Below are 19,384 nucleotides of genomic sequence, written 5' to 3'. Positions count from 1 at the left end.
GAAGTAAAGAATTTTCAAAGAAAAGCTTTAGTTTATTCAGTTTATCAATACTGAAGTTAAGGCGGCTGGGGTGTGGCTCAGCGGTAGAGCGCTTGCCTCTGGTTCAATCCTCAGCACCAAATAAAAGTAAATAAACAAAATAAAGATACTGCATCCATGTATAACTAAGAAATATTTTTTAAAAATACTGAAGTTAAAATTTGAAATACCTCCTAATGTAAAAAGCCCCTTTAGACCAGAGTACAAAGGTGTCTTTTCCATATCCAGAATATTCCTTCACAAGCAGATTGAATCTTGCCTAATCAAAATGTGAGACAAACTACTCCTGGGGAATACAGAAATTCTGGCCAAATCTTTAGCTACTGAGGAAAGTTGTAGGCTTTTTTTTTGGGGCGGGGGAGGGATGATCACATTAGAGCTATCCCTTGGTATTAGCAAATCAAGGGCAAGACCCAATCCTAACCACTTCATTGAACTTAGTCAAGCTGCAGCAAACTTTCAAGGAGGAAGAATTAAGAATTGGTGTACCCTGTATAAAAAAATCCTAAGTTGAAGGAAGGTCAATCAACTTGGACAGATCCAGAAAAAACACTTGAAATTATTTTATTTGTCTTATTTAATCCTCAGGACAATACTTAAGCCCTGCTGTCACCACTGCTGCCCACCCGCTCCTCCATCCAAATCCTAAGGATTAAATAAATAACAACTCCAGAGCTAACTGATGAAAGGGATTTGAAATTACATCCTTATGATTGTCTATATTCCTTCCATTATTTCATGTAACTAACTTACCAGCTAATTCCTGTCCCCATCCCAAAAAGAGAAGTAAAAGAAGAGACGGTAATTACTTTGCTAGTAATGTTATTAAACACACATGTGTACAATTTTTGTCATATTATTGGTACAATCATTAAAGAAAATAAGAACTCTTTGGAATAACTAAAATTTTAATTATAACATGTATCAAACAGGAGCTATAGTCAATTCATGATTGACTGTCTTCTGGTACAGTACACCACAGACATTTTATCCAAAATAATTAAAAAAAAATTTTATTATACCAGAAACAAATCAATTGCCGTACATATCTTACATCCTAAACAAAGTAACATCTAAAAAAGTAACTTAGAAATACAGACGATTAATCATTTTAATTAACACCCTGTAAAATACAAGTATCCTTCCAAAGAAAATACTCAAAGACATACAATACCTGCGAGTCCTTGGTGGTTTTGGAGGAGGAGAATCTTGTTTTTCCGTATCTATGGAGCTGACCAAATTTTCAGTGCTAATTTCATTCTGCCAAAGGAAAAAATACTTTACTAAAGCTAGGAAAAAAATAATTTCCCTTCCTTATGTTTCAACTAAATTGCTTCTGGCTTTTTTTTTTTTTTTTAAGAGAGAGAGAGAGAGAATTTTTAATATTTATTATTTTATTTTTTATTTTTTAGTTTTCAGTGGACACATCTTTGTTTGTATGTGATGCTGAGGATCGAACCTGGGCCGCACGCATGCCAGGCAAGCGCGCTACCGCTTGAGCCACATCCACAGCCCCTGGCTTTTGAATTTTTAAAATAATGCTACTTTTGCAAAGTAAAAAATGGTTCTTAAATTCTGGCTCTAAAGGAGAAAACTTCAACAAGAATAATTTATATAAACCATTATTAGTTACTGAAAAAAATCAATTGGGTACCTGAGCATTTCAGCACATTTTAAATGCTACTCTAAAAACTCAAACTGTCCAAGATAGAAACTTCATATGTATAGATAAGGAAAAAGTCAACAAAGTAAGGCTTATTCTTCACCTTTCTCAATCTTTTTTGGGTACTACTATGACTTCCCATTTACTATCTTAAAACTGTACCTTAAAACTGGTCCTAGGATTCATTTTAAACATCCTTTGTCCCACCCACTTCCACCATGTGAAATACCCTACTCCATTAGGGAGTGTAACATTTATATTGCTAACTAAGTAGGCCTGGAGAGACCATTTAAGAATTTCATGGTTCCTGTGAGGCACAAGAACCAATGACATGTGTTCTTGATAACTTCCATTCTGACTGCAGTGAGATGGAATCTCAGTGTAGTTTTAATTTGCATTTCTCTAATAGCTAGAGATGTTGAACACTTTTTCATATATTTGTTGACCAATATTCTATGAAATGCCAGTTCAGTTCCTCTGCCTATTGACTGACTGGGTTATCTGTGTGTTTTTTTTTTTTGTTTTTTTTTTTTGAGTAATCTGTATATACTGGAGATTAATGTTCTACCTGAGGGGCACGTGGTTAAGATTTTTCTGTTCATGTTCTTGACTGTTTTCTTTGCTGTGAAGAACATTTTTAGATGCTAATCCATAACAAGGGAGGGTAGAGAAGTAAAAAATTTCACTGGATTAGACAAAGGGGAATGAAGGGAAGGGAGGGGGGATGGGAATAGGAAAGACAGTAGAATGAATTGGACATAACTTTCCTATGCTCATGTGCGATTACATGACCAATGTAACTCCACATCATGTACAACCCCAAGAATGGGATAAAAATTGTAATGGACTGCACTCTATGTATGTGTAATATGTCAAAATACACCCTACTGTCATGTCTATCTAAAAACAATAAATTAAAAAAGAGTTAATAATGACATCATTTGCATTGATGGATCCAAAGTTAATACAACTACAAGAATCTTAGAGATTTAGGACTATAAAATTATTATATAAAATTCTCTCTTGAATTAGTTTCATTCTAGCCAGGCTGTTGATTCTGGAACAGAAAACAGAAATCATTTTCAACCTTGCCTACATCTCAGATAATTTTTTAAAAAAGCTCTCAGCATATTCTGTCAATAAAGGAACTTTGAGAGTGCAGTTGTTTTGTTATTTATCAAAAGGTATTTCTAGTCAAGTGCAACCAGTATATATTGTGATCCCATTTGTGAGGCTGAGACAGGAGGACTGCTTGAGTCCAGGAATCTGAGACCTTAGTGAGATCCTGCTTCAGGGGCAAAAGAAGTAAGTAAATAAATAAATAAATAAAAGACATTTCCACCATGGCTATCATGGCAGGTTCTTTTTCTTTTAAATTTATGTTACTTAAAGTGTTTCCAACTAAAGAAAACAGAGATCTCAACTTCCCAGCAATTTTCAGTGTGCCCTGTCTCCTAATATATAATTTGATAGATCAGAAGAGTTTTAAATATACAACTAACCAATTGACCAGACAACAATTACATCATAAAAGTGAAAACTTTCATCATTACTTCAAGCTACCCACCATTATAAAAATATCTGTTTCAGGATATGTGCTATTGGTAAGGTGACCATATAATGTACAACCCAAATCAGGGCTCTTTTGAAAATGAAAGTGGAAGACTATTGATCATTACAGGTAAAAAACAAGTACAACATATTACTGTCCTAGGAGTTTGGATTATCACAGTTTTAAATCCTCAGACACCATCAGAACTTATAGAGGCCCTGCATCATAAAGATCCCTGACATATTACTGATTCATTAATCACACAATATTCTCATAACACTCATTATTACTTTGCACCAAAAATCTAAAATTTTACATTAAATAAAAGTTAAAGGTGAGGGCTGGGGATGCAGCTTTGTGGTGAAGCACTTGCCTAGCATGTGTGAGGACCTGGGTTTGATCCCCAATACTGCAACAAAAATAAAATAAATAAAGGTGAATTACATAAAATTGTTTTGAGTAAACAGTTTCTAACCAAAAAATGGTAATTTTTTTTAGTACAACATATAGCCTCATGCCATATTAATAGGTTTTGCTACAAAATGACTATAAAAATTGGATACAGAAACAAACAAAAATCAAAGCACAACAAAACTAGGCTTTCAGAGCATTTGGACATCTGGAACTGTAGGTAGGGCAATGAAAAAAAATCAGCAGTCAAGAGGATAACAAAGGATATGGTATTTAATTTCAAGAAGTAAAGTCTGGATTTATCACCAAACAAAAATATAAAAGTAAATACTAATAAAGTCCTAAGGTGATAAAAGTACCATGAAGCTGTGCAATCAAAGAAAAAAGATATTACAGTTGAAAGAAAAAAAAATGTACATATAAACTAAGAATATCAAGGTGGAATGGTATTGAAGTTAAGGACATTTGTAGGCAAGTGACTATATGTGATATAAAGAATTCCTCCTTCTGGGTGAATGAAATGATGATGGGAGTCAATAGACAGAATGACACAGCCATTAACAGGAAAAAAGAAAAAAAGCTTTCTAAACATCATAAAGATGAATTTCATCTGGTGAAATCAACCAATGTGGCAATGCAGAACTGCAACTCAATGGAAACCTACCACCTAACAGCCGGAACAAAACCTGGTCACTAGACTTCATATTAGAATAATATTCTTAGATGTCCCAGTATTTACCTATAATAATTTTGTTATATACTCTTACATCTTCTGATCTTTTTTTATTATTTCATTTGTCCTGATTTATACAATTCTCTTGGGATGCTTTTATTACCTGTTGAAGCTATCACTAACTCTCAAAATTGAAAGTATTTAAAAAATTAATCTATAGGAAGGTTAGGTTTCTAGTATAATCTCTTGTTTCAAGCAGAGCTTGTAGAAGTTATTTTGTGTATTCCATTTAACAGAGCTGTATAAAAGGCCACGCATAAAAAAAGAAAGGCTCAGACCCTAAGTATCAAGTATTTAAGAATATATGTGCTTTAAAAATACAGAACATTCCATTTGAGGAAGTTTTCCAGAATTCAATATTTAAATGAATTCAGAATTCCTCTAAAATGTATAAAACAAACACAACAGAAGGACCATAACACACATTATTGATCATTCATTCTAGAATGGAAAATCCTAGTGTTGGGCTGGGGATGTGGCTCAAGCGGTAGCGCACTCGCCTGGCATGCGTGCGGCCCGGGTTCGATCCTCAGCACCACATACAAACAAAGATGTTGTGTCCGCCAAATACTAAAAAATAAATATTAAAAAAAATTCTCAAAAAAAAAAAAAAAAAAAAGAAAATCCTAGTGTTGATAGTACTAATAATGGTGTCCTTTATATCAAAGATAAAAAGGCTCGCATGCATACCTTACAGATTTTTGCTTACTAAGGTGTTTCTAAATGGGAATCAATATGATACAACAGAACAAATGTTCTTTAGCTCCCCTACTCGGTACATCATTTTAGGTGTAAACAGCTCTAACAAATATCATTTACTGTAGAGTCTTATACTACCCAAAACTATTTCAAACTAAAATTTCTACAAAAATAATTCTGGAATACAGATTTTTAAAAACTTTTACTTCTGAATTAAACTGTGAGAGAAATAATAAGAGATTTATTATTTCTTATAGCTTTGGAACAGTAAATGTATACATTTATAAATATATTTATAGATATATATTTACTATATATACAGTAAGTATATATTTTTATAAATATAAATATATATAACAATAAATATATATACATAATTGTTTATTTGAAATACACCTCATTTTACTCAACCACACAGTTTTAAGATGATTTCTCCCATTTTTTTAGATTCCACATTTCTCTAAGTGGGTCTAACAATCTCCAACTACATATACCTGTCTAATAAAAACAGTCATTTTATATTTAAAAATTCCAAAAGAGTAAGATTTTTTTTAAATGTTACAAAACTATCTATTTTCTTCTATCCATTTATTTTTCTATTTTTTAATCAATTCATCCACCTGGGATATAAACATACAGTCATGTACCACATACCAAGTTTGGTTCCACAGTGGATCACACACATGATAGTGGTCCATAAGATTATATTGCTGAGTAATAGTGGTAGCTGTCTTAGTTTGTGTTTAAGATAATTCTATGATATTCATACAATATAAATAGTCAAATGATAATTTATTAGAATGCATACACACTGTTAAAGAATACACAATTTGCATATATCTCAACAACAATTAGCGTGTGTCTACTACCAGACAATGATAAGAAAGTAGATTTGAAATCAACACTTATTTGATACTGGGTATTATTTCATCTCTTCTTATCCAATTTATGACTTTTTTATTATATTTCTTAGTCATCTGTAAATATCTAACCCATTAAATACAAACCTGTATGACAAAATTATAATCCTAGTGTGAACTTCAGGCTAGTAAACAAGGAGTGAGAAAATAAAAATCTAATAAAGATCAGGTAATAGGAATATTGAGATGAGAGAGCAATGCAATATTTATCATGCATTATTTCCTGGAAATTATTTAAATATAGCAAAAAGCTTAATAAAAAAAGTAACACTGAAAACTGCAATAAAAGAATTTCCTATACATCTTATTAAACATGTAAAGGTTAGTAATGGTTAAATTTTTCACTACTATATAATAAAGAAAATGGTAGTCTAAAATACATTTCTGAAATACAAAAACCTTAGGTTTGAATTAATTTTGCATTTATGGAATAAAATGAAAATATTTCCAATTAAAGTTTAAAGAAAAGTCATATTGAAATAGTAAATGTCTTGTTTTAGATAAATTTTATAAAAGAAAAAACATTTCGTTTATAAAAAATGTGGCTAGATTTAGAACAGGTTACATAACAGGATTTAATTAAACAAAAGGGAAAAAGAGATGGAGATGTAAAGCCTAGTTGTATGATCATTCTTTATTAATGAAGGAATAAGAGGAGCCATATATATAAAGCCTTGTGCCTGTAAGGTAAGCACTCTACCAATGGAGCTATATCCCCAGACCAATGTATATAAATCTTAAAAACAGGACTGGGGTTATAGCACTTGCTAGCATGGGTGAGGCACTGGGTTTGATCCTTAGCACCACATAAAAACATAAAAGTTATATTTTATTAAAAAAAAACACCATTAAAACTGTCACTTGGCTAATAAAGGGAATACACAGAGTTCCTAAATTCATGGAACACGATTAGATTACCTGAAGGTATACTAAGACTCGCATTTGTTAATAAATATCTATTTGAAAAACTAAGAAATTTCAAATGAATACTCTGGGAAATTGACAAAACCATTTAATAGAGAAAAAGGAAAACAAGTTATAATTTTACGATTAATTTCTCATATTTGGTTCATTATAAGATAGTTCTATGATAAACGTATAAAGAAATTCTACCCCAAAACTTAGCACCATTATGAACAAGGAAAGAACTATTACAAAACAGAGGCAGAAATGAAAACACTAATGAGAATACCTAATTTTTGTTAGGTCAAAAGTATGAATATCTGATAAGCTCTTTTAAAGCTAAAGTGACATTGAACTACAACATGACAAAAGGGAGCTTATAATTCTGCTTAAATAGCATACAGTATACAAAAACAACTGCAAAACTTCATATTGTCAAGCGAAGAACAAAATAAAATTTAAGTGAAAACAACTCACAATTATTTAGGTGAGTGGGGGGAGAAAAAAATACAGTAACATTTTTAAAAAGTAATTTATGAATTATATGACTTCACAGATATAAACATGAAGAATGAATTTGGGAAACATTCACAACTTAATAAAATCTCATTAGATAAAAATAATAACTGTTGTGGCTATTCTTATGTTAGTTAAAATATAAGGAAACAATTAAAAGCTAAATATTATAGCTTGGTAAAAAGTTTGCAAAAATTAACAGGTCAAGAACACCTACCCCTTCATCAGCAATTTTCTGGGTTCCATGAATTTCATACAACTGTAGCTGTTTTTCAAACAGTTGGGCGATAGCTCTATGAACTAGCTCATATTGCTCCTATCAGGGAGACAGATGATTAACAAGGGAAAAGACATTTAAATAAAACAAGGCATTTATGAAAACGTAGTTTAAGGAGTAAAACAAACAACTGTACCTTTGTTTGCACTGCAGAGTGCCTTTGAGTTCTCATTTCTTGTATTAAATTAAATACATTAAATTCTTCTGGTATTTTCTAAAAGAAGGAATAATTATAAAATCTGGATTATTCCAAAACACAGTAAAAAAGACCAACTTTTCATACAGATCTTAGATACATTTATTTCATTTCTTTTCTTATAGACATTAGACACAACTATTCATCATATATTAGACATGGAATGTGGCATTGTGGATACAAAGCTAATATCCAGCCAAAGCATGATTACAATGTACTAGGAATAAAGAGTCTATCATAAACTTTGATGGGTGGAGTGACAATTAAGATGCCTATGAAAATAAGGTTATTTCATAAAAAGTGAAGAAAATATACACAGGCATGGCAGTTTGAATATACAATTTACTTGGAGGACTGAGAATTTGATATGGACAAAAACTAAGATTAAAAGGAAGAGGAGAAGGTACTGAAAGGAAGAGAGAAGATAATGTTCCTCAGGATCAAACTGTAAAAAATACACAATTTAGTCTTAACTCTACAGGCCAGCATCTCCTGGATCAGCAATGTAAGGACCAGCTAAAAGTACTAGGTAAACATACAGATTCAACAGTTTTGTCTCTAGGGAATGATTGTAAAACAGCCTACACAATTCCTTGTATATTTGGAATTGGAAGTACTGCCACCACAAGGCAATTCTAACATGAGCAGATCCAATACTCTGGAAATGTTTGTATTAAGGAAGATGACAGTCTAAATGGGAGAGAAACTAGTACAAGTTTATTGAAACATAGCTATTAAATAAGCTGATCAACAAGGATATTCTGAGGTGATGAGGAAGACGGAAGAGTTGTGAATGTTTCCCAAATTCATTGCTAGAGAATCATTGTAGACATCAAAAAGAATTTTGGAGAAATAATTAAGGCCTATGATTATTACATTTATGTTAAGCCAAATTCAATCAAATAAAGACTGATTTAAAAATGTTTAGGGGCCAGGGCTGGGACTCATGTGGTAGAACACTTGCCTGGAACATGTGAGGCACTGGGTTCAATCCTCAGTACCAAATAAAAGTAAATAAATAAAATAAAGGTATTGTGTTGGTCTACAACTAAAAAATATTTTTTTAAAAGTTTAAATGATCTGAACATCTCAGACTTTCTGAATAAACCTGAAATTTTGTGTGTTGGCATTCATTTATATGCCTCTTCCCATTTCAGTTTTAATCTTTGACTTTAATGTTAAAAATGACATAATTCCAGTTAACTTTTTCGTCCACTTAATAAATTTTAATTTGAGAACTAGTAAATGATTATAATTTTTAAAGAATATAAAAATAAACTCTACCACAGAGATTTTAAAGAAACTTTTTAAAACTTAAATTTTCCCTAACAAAAATTTTAAAAATGGGGGCTGGGGATGTGGCTCAAGTGGTAGAGTGACCGCATGCACATGGCTGGGGTTGGATCCTCAGCACCACATACAAAGATGTTGTGTCTGCCAAAAACTAAAAAATAAATACTTTAAAAAAAAATTATTTTTCTCTCTCTCTCACTCTCTCTTTAAAAAAAAAATTAAAAATGAAAAGATAGCAGGACAAAAAGCAGAAAAATAGAGGAAAAAAGGAAAAGTGAAACTGTATTGACTCTACTTTAAGGAAGATACAGAATGACATGCTCAAAGAAAGCCTAAAGCTACAGGATTAAAAATCTGTCCTGAATGCATAGAAAATGAACATAATATAGAAACAACAAAAGCACCATATATATAAAAATATGTGGTAATGTGTTTTTTAAATCTATAATGAGGGTTGTGTCTTATCTATTTTTGTATCCTCCACAGCTTCATACACAATTTTTTGGAAATAGCAATGGCAGAAACAATTATAATTCCAACAGTAAAAAACTAACAATAAACTCAAATCCCACAGCTCATAGAGGAGAGGCAGAATTTTAATCCAGGCAGTGTGGCTCCACCATTAGCATTCTTAACTACAATACTATAATATCTCCAGTAGGCATAAATTTACTGAATACAGTACACTTATACCTAGAATAAATATAAAAAAGGCAATGAGAAGTCTGTATTAAGAAAAGTTAGATTGCAGTTTACATCACTAATGCAGTTATTCATCCAACTCTCTTGTCCCATACATTACCCTCAAGGCAATATGAACTATTTATACCTTTTTCATTATCTTTATTTTTTATTCTTATGTGGTAAAACTAATTCTGAAAAAGTACCATGTATAACCAAAATATATGCTATTTCTTAACATCATGTACATCCACAAGACTGGGATCCTAATTAAAATAAGATATATTCCATGCTTGTTAAATATATAAAAATAAATTCCATTATCATGTATAACTGAAAAGAACAAATTTAAAAAATGCTATCATTTACTGCAATTAATACTGTTTGAAAATCATAACAGATGGATATAATGCTACATAAAAAATTTTCTTACCCCAGCTTTTAGTAAATTCCACGTATAATCTATAGCACAAATGGCACCTGTTCTTCCACAGCCTGCACTAAGGATATAAAGTTTGAAAAAAAAATTGATTTTATGATAAAACAAATACAAAATACAGATGAGCATATGAACATTCATACACAAGAAATAATTTTAGAAGTGTATAAAATACTATTTATTTAGTAAACAAACTACAGCTTAACAATGCATGCATGACATTTATAACATCAGAATTTATATTGTTTTAAAGCTTAATTCAAGAAACTTCTAAGAGTGACTCATAGAATACCTGTGAGCCTTTAGTTTAGAAATCTTATTCTAATTCAAAAAATCTTGTCTAGCTAAAAACATCCTTTAAATTTATTCTATGTTCAAAATGGCTCTTGTGTTTTATAGTAGAGTAAGAAATAGTACATTTGACCTGAGAGAAGTAATGGCAAGATGAAAAATGCTGCAAGCCCTTAGAAATTAGTTTCAGTACAAGCAGTGATTTCCCTAAAAGAACAAGAAAACTGATGTGCTCTCACTTCCTGAAGAATTAATGGGAGCTGGAGAGTATAAAGTAAAATAACCTCAGGCTTTTTAATTTAAAAAATTTTAGTGGTCTTTGTCTGTGGACCCCACCATTCTTTGGATTCATCTCCAGACTTCCTCTTTTATGCTTAGGAGGTCCAGGTTGCTGAGCTGTGCAGGTGCTGGCTAATCTCTAAGAGGCAGGCAAGGCACCAGGAAAGCCAGGAAATGAGGACGATTTACTGTTTCAAAGATCAGCCTGCCTGGGAGGAGAAGATGATAGAATAGCTCTAGGTGTATTCTCTAATCCCTCCAAAGCCCAGAAAGGAAGCAGTGAAAGAACAGTAGCCCAGAGAGTGATTTCATACTGGAAACAGCTAAGGACACACTGAGTAAAAGCATTAATACCTGGATATTCACTCAGTCCAGGGCTCTAAAATGAAAGAGGCTCACAAAATACTCCCTGCATGTAAGAAGAAGTGATGATCATCCCAGCAGATGGGCAGACATACAAACAGTATGAAAAATCAAGGAAACAAACCATCCAACAGCCTACAACACAACAACACCTGATCCCATTGACACCACAGTGGAAGAAGTGTTAGAAAATAATTTAGAAAGTTCTTATATAATGAAAGAACTCAGAAAATACAGGAAATGAAAAATCATTTCAATAAGACGATTCTAAGAAAGAACCAAATCAAAATCCTGGAAATGAAAGACTCAATAAATCAAATTTAAAAATCAGTGGAAAGCATCACCAATAGATTAGATTACTTTGAAGATAAGTTCTCAGGCCTTGAAGACAAAGTATATAATCTTGAAAATAAACTTGACAATAAAGATGTCAAGATACAATGATGAGAATATTCAAGAAATTGAGGATAACATAAATAGACTAAACTTAAGAATCACTAGCATAAAAGAAAGCTCTGAAATATAAACTAAAGGAATGCACAAACTTTTCAATAAAATATCATCATAAAATTCCCCCAATTTTAGGAATGACATGAAAATCCAAATACAAGAGTCATATAGAACTTCAAAGAGAAAAGATAAAAAAAAAAAAAAAAAAAAAAAAGATCCTCTCCATGACACACAGTAAGAAAATGCCCAACAAACAAAATCAGGACAGAATTTTAAAAGTTGCGTGAGAAAATGGTAGGTTACGTTTAGAGATCCAGTAGAACTATTTTTTTTAAATATTAATTTTTTAGTTTTAGGTGGATACAATATCTTTTTTTTTTATATTTATGTGGTGCTGAGAATTGAACCCAGTGCCTCACATATGGTAGGTGAGCATGCTACCACTTGAGCCACATCCCCAGCCCAGTAGAACTATTTTTTAAAACTGAAGATGAAGTAAAAACTTTCCATGATAAACAGAAACAAAGAATTTATAACCACTAAGCTCCATGAAATATTTCATGTAGAAGAAATGAAAAATAAAAATGAAAACCAGCCCAGGGATGCATCACAATAGAAAAATAGTTAAAGGAGAATCAAGAAATAGGAATTAGAGATAAATCAAAATGGAAGGAAATAAAAATCATCTCTTTATAACATGAAATATAAATGGTTTAAGCTCTTCAATCTAGGCATAGACTAGCAGGTTGGATTAAAAATAAGACCCAACCATATGTTGTTTACAAGAGACTCGCCTTACAGACAAATATATCCATAGACTAAAGGAGAAAGAACAGAAAAAGATAAACCTTGCAAATAATAGCCAGAAGCAAGCAGGGGTAGCTACTTTCATATCAGATAAAGTGGACTTCAAGTCAAAATCAATCAGAAGAGACAAGGGTCATTTCATATTGGTTAAGGGAACTATCCAACAAGATATAATGAATGCAAATATTTATGCCCCATTACACCTCAAGGGACTAGAAAAAGAATAACAAACTCATTTCAAAAGCAGAAGACAGGAAATAATTAAGATGAGAACTAAACTCATCCCAGGGATGCAAGGCTGGTTTAACACCACAAATCAATAAATGTTATACACCACATAAATAATACTAAGGACAAGAAATATATGATCATGTCAAAAGCATTTGACAAAGGCCAGCACCCATTCATGTTTAAAACACTAGGGAAACTGCAAATAGAAGAAACTTAACCTTAACAGTACAAAGGCTATATATATATATATATATGTGACAATCTCAAAGCAAACATCATACTGAACAGAGAAAAACTGAAAGCATTTCTTTTAAAATGAGAAACAAAACAAGAATGCCCACTTTCACTACTCCTCTTCAAAATATTCCTTCAAACTCTAGCCAGAACAATCAGATAAGAAAATTAAAGGGATACAAATAGGAAAAGAGAAGTCAAATTATCTGTTTGCTAATGACATGATCCTATATTTAAAAGACCTAAAAATTCCATTAGAAGAAACTTAAAGCTGATAACTTTAGCAAAGTAGCAGGATTCAAGATCAACATACATAAATCAATTGCTTTCCTATACGTCAATAATGAATCTGCTAAGAAAGAAATTAGTGAAATTATCCCATTCACAATAACCTAAATAAATAAATAAATAAATAAAATGCTTGTGAATAAATCTAACTAAAGAGGAGAAAGACCTCTTCAATGAAAACTACAGAACACTGAAGAAAAAAACTGAAGATTAGCTGAGTGTAGTGGGTGCACGCCTGTAATCCCAGTTGCTTGGGAGGCTGAGGCAGGAGGACTGAAAGTTCAACGCCAGCCTCAGCAACTTCATGGGGCCCTAAGCAGCTGTGAGACCCTATCTCTAAATAAAATACAAAAAAGGGCTGGAGATGTGACTCAGTGGTTGAGTGGCCCAGGGTTCAATCCCCAGAATACAGCTCACCCAAAAAAGAAAAAAAAATAAAGATGACCTTTATCCATGTTCCTGGATAGCAGAATTAGTAATATCAAAATGGTCATCCTACCAAAAACATTATATTGTCTGAGTGCAATTCCCATGAAAATACCAATGACATTTTTCACAGAACTAGAGGGGGAAAAAAAAGTTGGCAGCATGGCATTGACATCAAAAAAGACAAACACGAATGGAATAGAGGACACAAAAACAATCCACATAGATACAGTCACTTGATATACAGGGGAGCCAAAAACACATACCAGAGAAAAGATAGCCTTTTTAACAAATGGTGCTAGGAAAAATGGATATCCATGTGTAGAAAAATGAAGTTAGATCTCTTTCTCTCTCCCCCCAACACAAAAGACCTAGGAATTAGATCAGAAACTCTGCAAATGCTAGAGGAAAACGTAGACCCAACACATCAACATATTGGCACGTACCAATTTCCTTAACAAGCCTTCTAAAGCACAAGAAATAAAACGAAGAATCAATAAGTAGGACAGCAACAAAAAGATTATGCACTCCAAAGGAAAAAATTAAAGAGTGTGAAGAGAAAGCCACAGATCTTTGTCACCTACCTCTCAAACAGGGGGATAATATCCAGAATATATAAAAAACTCAAAAAAACTTAATACCCTCCCCCAAAAAATCCAAGAACAAACAAAAACCTAACTAGTAAATGGGAAAAAGAATTAAACACTTTTCAAAAGAAGAAATACAAATGGCCAACAAATAGATTTTAGATTTTAAAAAATGTTCAACATCTCTTCCAATCAGGGAAATGCAAATTAAAACTAGAGATTTCACCTCGCTCTAGTCAGAATGGCATTTATCAAGAATATGAATAATAAATGTTTGTGAGGATGTTGGGAAAAAGGTATACTCATATATTGTTGGTAGGAACAAAAATTAGGACAACTTCTCTAGAAAGCAGCATGGAGATTCCTCAAAAAACTAGGAATGGTACCAATATATGACTCAGGTAATGCCATTCCTTGGTTTTTACCCACAAGAACTAAGTTCAACATACTATAGTGACACAATTACATCAGAATTTATAGTCGTGCAATTCACAACAGCCAAGTTATGAAACCAGTCTAGATATCAACTGACAAATAAAGAAGAAAAGAGATTATAGCATGTGCTGATAAATGATTGGAACTAAAGAATATCATGCCAAATGAAATAAGCTAGACTAAGAAAGTCAAGGGTTGACTATTTTCTCTCATATCAGAAGCTAAAGGAAAAAGAAAAAGTTGGGGGATGAAGGGAAATCCATGAAAATCGATGAGAGATGTATGGGGAGTGAAGAGATGGAAATGGGGAGTGAAGAGGGATGGAAAATGGGAGGAACAGTGGAGTAAAACTAACCAAACTTTCCTATGTACATTTATGAACACACTATCGTAAATCTTGCCTTTATGTACATCTCTATAAGGCATTAATTAAAAAAAAAACTATAAATAAATGGAAAACCAGTAGAGTTGAGGAAAAGGAACAGGATGGGAGGAGGGGAAGGATGGGGGAAGTTCTGAGACTAGAATTAGAATAAATTATATTTCATACTTGTATAATTATGCCAAAATAAATCCCAATATTATACACAACTATAATATAGTAATGAAAAATAATAAATGTAATTAATCTAAAAATAAAATAAAAATTACAAAAATACTTCAAAGCTTTTTAACTAGAAGGTGTATATAATACACCTCATAAATGAAAAATCACTACAAGTAATTAGATATTACAGACATCATCAAAATAATTTTATAGTAAAGCTGTAGCATTAACAAATATTTTGAAACTTTTATTAGTTTATTAAACACATAACCTAAAAATTCCTGATAAGCAACTTTATAAGAAACAGTATGATTTTTAATACACTCTTAATAATAAAAGTCAGTAAAGAAATATAAATTTTTAAAAAATAGACTAAACAACAAACATGTAAGTTATTGTTTAAAACATCCAAAAAAGGATGTGGGCAGAAATTAATAGCAAATATTTAAGATTAAATATAAAGTAGTACACTCATAATATACTGCACTAAACAAGGGAACAAAAGATTGTCAATATTTTAGGATTAAACAATCATACAGATTCTTATGAGCTATGGGACAAAAATGCATTTGTAATTTCTCTGACTCCGAGCTCCCCCCAAAATTAAGTACTTCTTCCCAACTGAAATGCTTCCTTGCTCTCTGTTATAAACAGGATCAAGTATATTATCAACTGGAAAATAACCAGATTACAATATAACCCAAAATATTTAATTAAGAATAATTAGTGGGCTAGGTTGTGGCTCAGAGGTAGAGGGCACGCCTAGCATGTTTAAAGTGCTAAGGTTCGATCCTCAGCACCACATAAGTAAAATAAAGACACTGTGTTTACCTATAACTAAAAAATAAATATTAAAAACAAAAAAGAATAGTTAGTGCCAAGCACAGTGACATATCAGCAATCTCAGCTACTTAGGAGGTTGAGGCAGGAGGATTTTAAGCTCAAGGCTTGTCTAGCAAGACCCCGTCAAAATAAAAAACAAAAGGGCCAGGGATGTAATTCAGTGGTAGAGTACCCCTAGGTTTGATCCAGTACTGCCCAAAACCAAACCAAAACAAACAAAAATCCCCAAACAGAACAATTAGTTATCTTAAACTAATTAATCTTAGGCAAAATATATAAGAGAACTAAACTCTACCCTACCCTTAGAATATAAAATTAGCTACGTCCCCAAAACAAACAATATCATATTCAATATTTATTCCCCCAAAAATCAAAGGCAGGGTTTACATGATTTTTTATATGTCAAAAGGACTAGTTTTGCAAAGATTAACTGAACTTCAAATACTGATTGAATAAATGCCAAGACTTTTTGGGGGCAATACTGGAGACTAAACCCAGAGGTGCTTTAACCACCTAGTACAACCCCCAGCTCTTGTTTATTTTTGGTATTAGAGACTGAATCCACTGAGCCACATTCTCAGCCTATTTTTATTTTTAAAATATTTTTAGTTGTAGAAGGACATACTTTTATTTTATTTATAAAATAAATGCTGAGGATCGCCAGTACCTCACACTTGCTAGGCAAGCAACTCTACCACTGAGCTACAGCCCCAGCCCCCATTTTAATTTTTATTTTGAGATGGGGTCTCACTAAGTTGCTTATGGCCCCCAGCTCTAATTTTTTTGAGATAAGGTTGGTCTAAGTTCTTAGGTTGGCTTCAAACTTGGGATCCTCCTACCTCAGCCTCCTGAGTAGCTGGGATTATAGAAATGCATCACAGTGCCCAGCTCTACCGAGCAATTTAATATAGGTACATCTAAACTTTAAGAATGCCAGCAATCATTTAGTCTTAGGTATTGCCTACAATGAAGTCATCTTCTATAAAGCACAATTTAATAAAGATGTCTAGTAAGTGTGTATCAACAGTTTATACTGCCTTAATATAAGAATGCTAGCCTTCTGGTCTACTTAGATTTCAGTAACTTTAAAATATGATTCATGATACGATGGGCAACATCGCAAACATGGAAACTTATGTGCCTGATGAATGGAAACAGTCACTGAATTGTTTGTCAATTCTAAAATACACATTTAATCCCCATCGTAACAGTTGTGAAATTGATATGTACCTTATCATCTATTGACTTCTTACGTATTAACTCCTTCCCTTGTATGTGGTAGTGATTTCTGATTCTTAATATCAAATAATGGAACCTTTCTTTAAAATATAATTTTAATAGTTGATGGATTTTCTTTTATTTATTTATATACAGTACTAAGAATCAAACCCAGGGCCTCACACGTGCTAGGCAAGTGCTCTACACTGAGCCACAACCCCAGCCCCATAACGGTATATCTTGAAACCAATGATACCTTAGACAAATAAGACCTTATGTACAGTGTGTGTGTATATAAATTCTCATCAATGTTTATTAGTTATGAAAACTGACCACTGTTCAGAGAAATTAAGTTAAAAAATTAATGATTTGCTTTTATTTTCTAATACAAGCTTTAATAGCCTTGGGAAAGAATATTTACTAATTTTTTATAAAACAATGTTTGGGTCATAAGATATCTACCCACATAAAAATTTCTTCTTTGGGTACCTTTTAAAATTTCAACATACTATATAACAAGGCTATAAGTTAAGGATTACTATCATCACATTAATGTAGAAATAGAACACATTAATGTAGAAATAGAACCTTATTCAACATGGAGGTTAAAGAAAAGTACTGTATTTATACATGTGGAAAATTCTTTTGTACCTGCAATGAATACATATAGGAACATCTTCATGTTCTTGGTATTTCCTCATTAAGCTTATCATATCCAGAATAGAATCAAATGATGAAGGAACATCATGGTCTGGCCAGTTCACATAATGAAACTGATAGAGCCTACGAGATTCCTTCATGAAAAACAAATTCAATAATTAGGAAAATACATTTGCAAAATTTAAAGCTGTACATCTCATTTAGTTTCATTTTTGTTTGGTACTTAGCACTACCTAAAAAAAGGTAACAAACTATATTTACTGATTGCCTCCAATAAGTCAAGTACTGATGCTAAATGGCTTCAACATGTAACAATTTATTTAATCTTCATAAGGAAGGTAGTGTTGTAATGTCTTCATTTAACAGGTAAAGAAATTGATAGAAAGATTAAATACCCTACCTAAAGTTTCACAGGAAGTGACAAATGTGGGATCTAACCCCAGTGGTCTTACCTCCAGAAAGTACATTTTAACCATACATTATATATACATCATTTAACTAATCCACACTATTAAATGAAAGAGTAATATACCATAAACATTGTGTTAAAATGTGGTATAATTAGACCAACAGAATATTGAACTAAAAAAGAACTTCAGTTCTCAAAGTATGGTCTGAGTACCACCCTAACTATTCTCAATCCTTTGGGGTCAGGGTGGGTCCATCAATTTTAAAGTGTTTTCAGATTATTAATAAGGGGTTATTTGTCTTTTCCTTTAACAGCTAGTAGAATATATGCTGAAGACTCTGGATTTTATCTTTTCATTTTATTCATGCCTTGTAAAAACCCAGTTTCCATTTCAATTACAGTATAAGATACAACCCACATAAATAAATAAAAGCTCTCTGGGAGCCTAAAAATTTTTAAGAAGGTAAGAGAGTCCTGATGTCACAAATGTTTTGAGAATGGTTATTCTAGGTGTTAATAGAAAGTAAAGGGTTTGGAATCTAGGTAAAACTAATCAAATTTTACTTCTGCCATTTACTGAGTAATTTAGGTAAACCATTTTACTTTCTGAAGCCCTGTATCTTCATCTATGCACAGTGCAGATGATAGTATCTACTGTTAGGAAGTTAGAAAGACTCACAGGCCTGATAATACTATAGGAATTCAGTAAGGTACACATTATTATAGATGAAAAAATTACAATGTACAATAAATGACTCATCTAAAGGGACATGTTAATGATAGGTAAAGTTAGGGGCAGTAAAAGTACTTGGAACTATGCATGTAAACAGGAAGGTAGAAGATTATAGGTATGTTTACAATTGCATAAATTGGTAAGAATGATGTATTTTATGAACAAGTTGAGTATTTATAATGGTTTAAAAATTAAGATAATAAAAATAGGGACAATTTGACAGGCATTCCTACAATGTTTATCACATTTTTCTCAGATTCT

The 19,384-nt window shown here is 32.2% G+C and overlaps 1 protein-coding gene across 1 annotated transcript in view; it reads right to left on the bottom strand.

Annotated features, from left to right (window-relative positions):
• Ptpn12 (protein tyrosine phosphatase non-receptor type 12) overlaps positions 1-19,384 on the bottom strand; it is a 110,741-nt gene that overhangs the window by 27,244 nt on the left and 64,113 nt on the right. The window contains exons 8-12 of the mRNA XM_076834998.1: positions 17,973-18,115; positions 10,317-10,383; positions 7,850-7,927; positions 7,654-7,752; positions 1,214-1,299 (exon numbers count right to left, since the gene is read on the bottom strand). Coding sequence (XP_076691113.1) covers positions 1,214-1,299; positions 7,654-7,752; positions 7,850-7,927; positions 10,317-10,383; positions 17,973-18,115 — 473 coding nt within the window. The remainder of the gene's footprint in view (positions 1-1,213; positions 1,300-7,653; positions 7,753-7,849; positions 7,928-10,316; positions 10,384-17,972; positions 18,116-19,384) is intronic.

The sequence above is a fragment of the Callospermophilus lateralis genome, chromosome 1 (assembly GCF_048772815.1).
Source record: "Callospermophilus lateralis isolate mCalLat2 chromosome 1, mCalLat2.hap1, whole genome shotgun sequence".
Taxonomy (NCBI): Eukaryota; Metazoa; Chordata; class Mammalia; order Rodentia; family Sciuridae; genus Callospermophilus; species Callospermophilus lateralis.
Note: the sequence above shows the minus strand (reverse complement) of the source record. Positions and strands in the feature narration are given on the sequence as shown.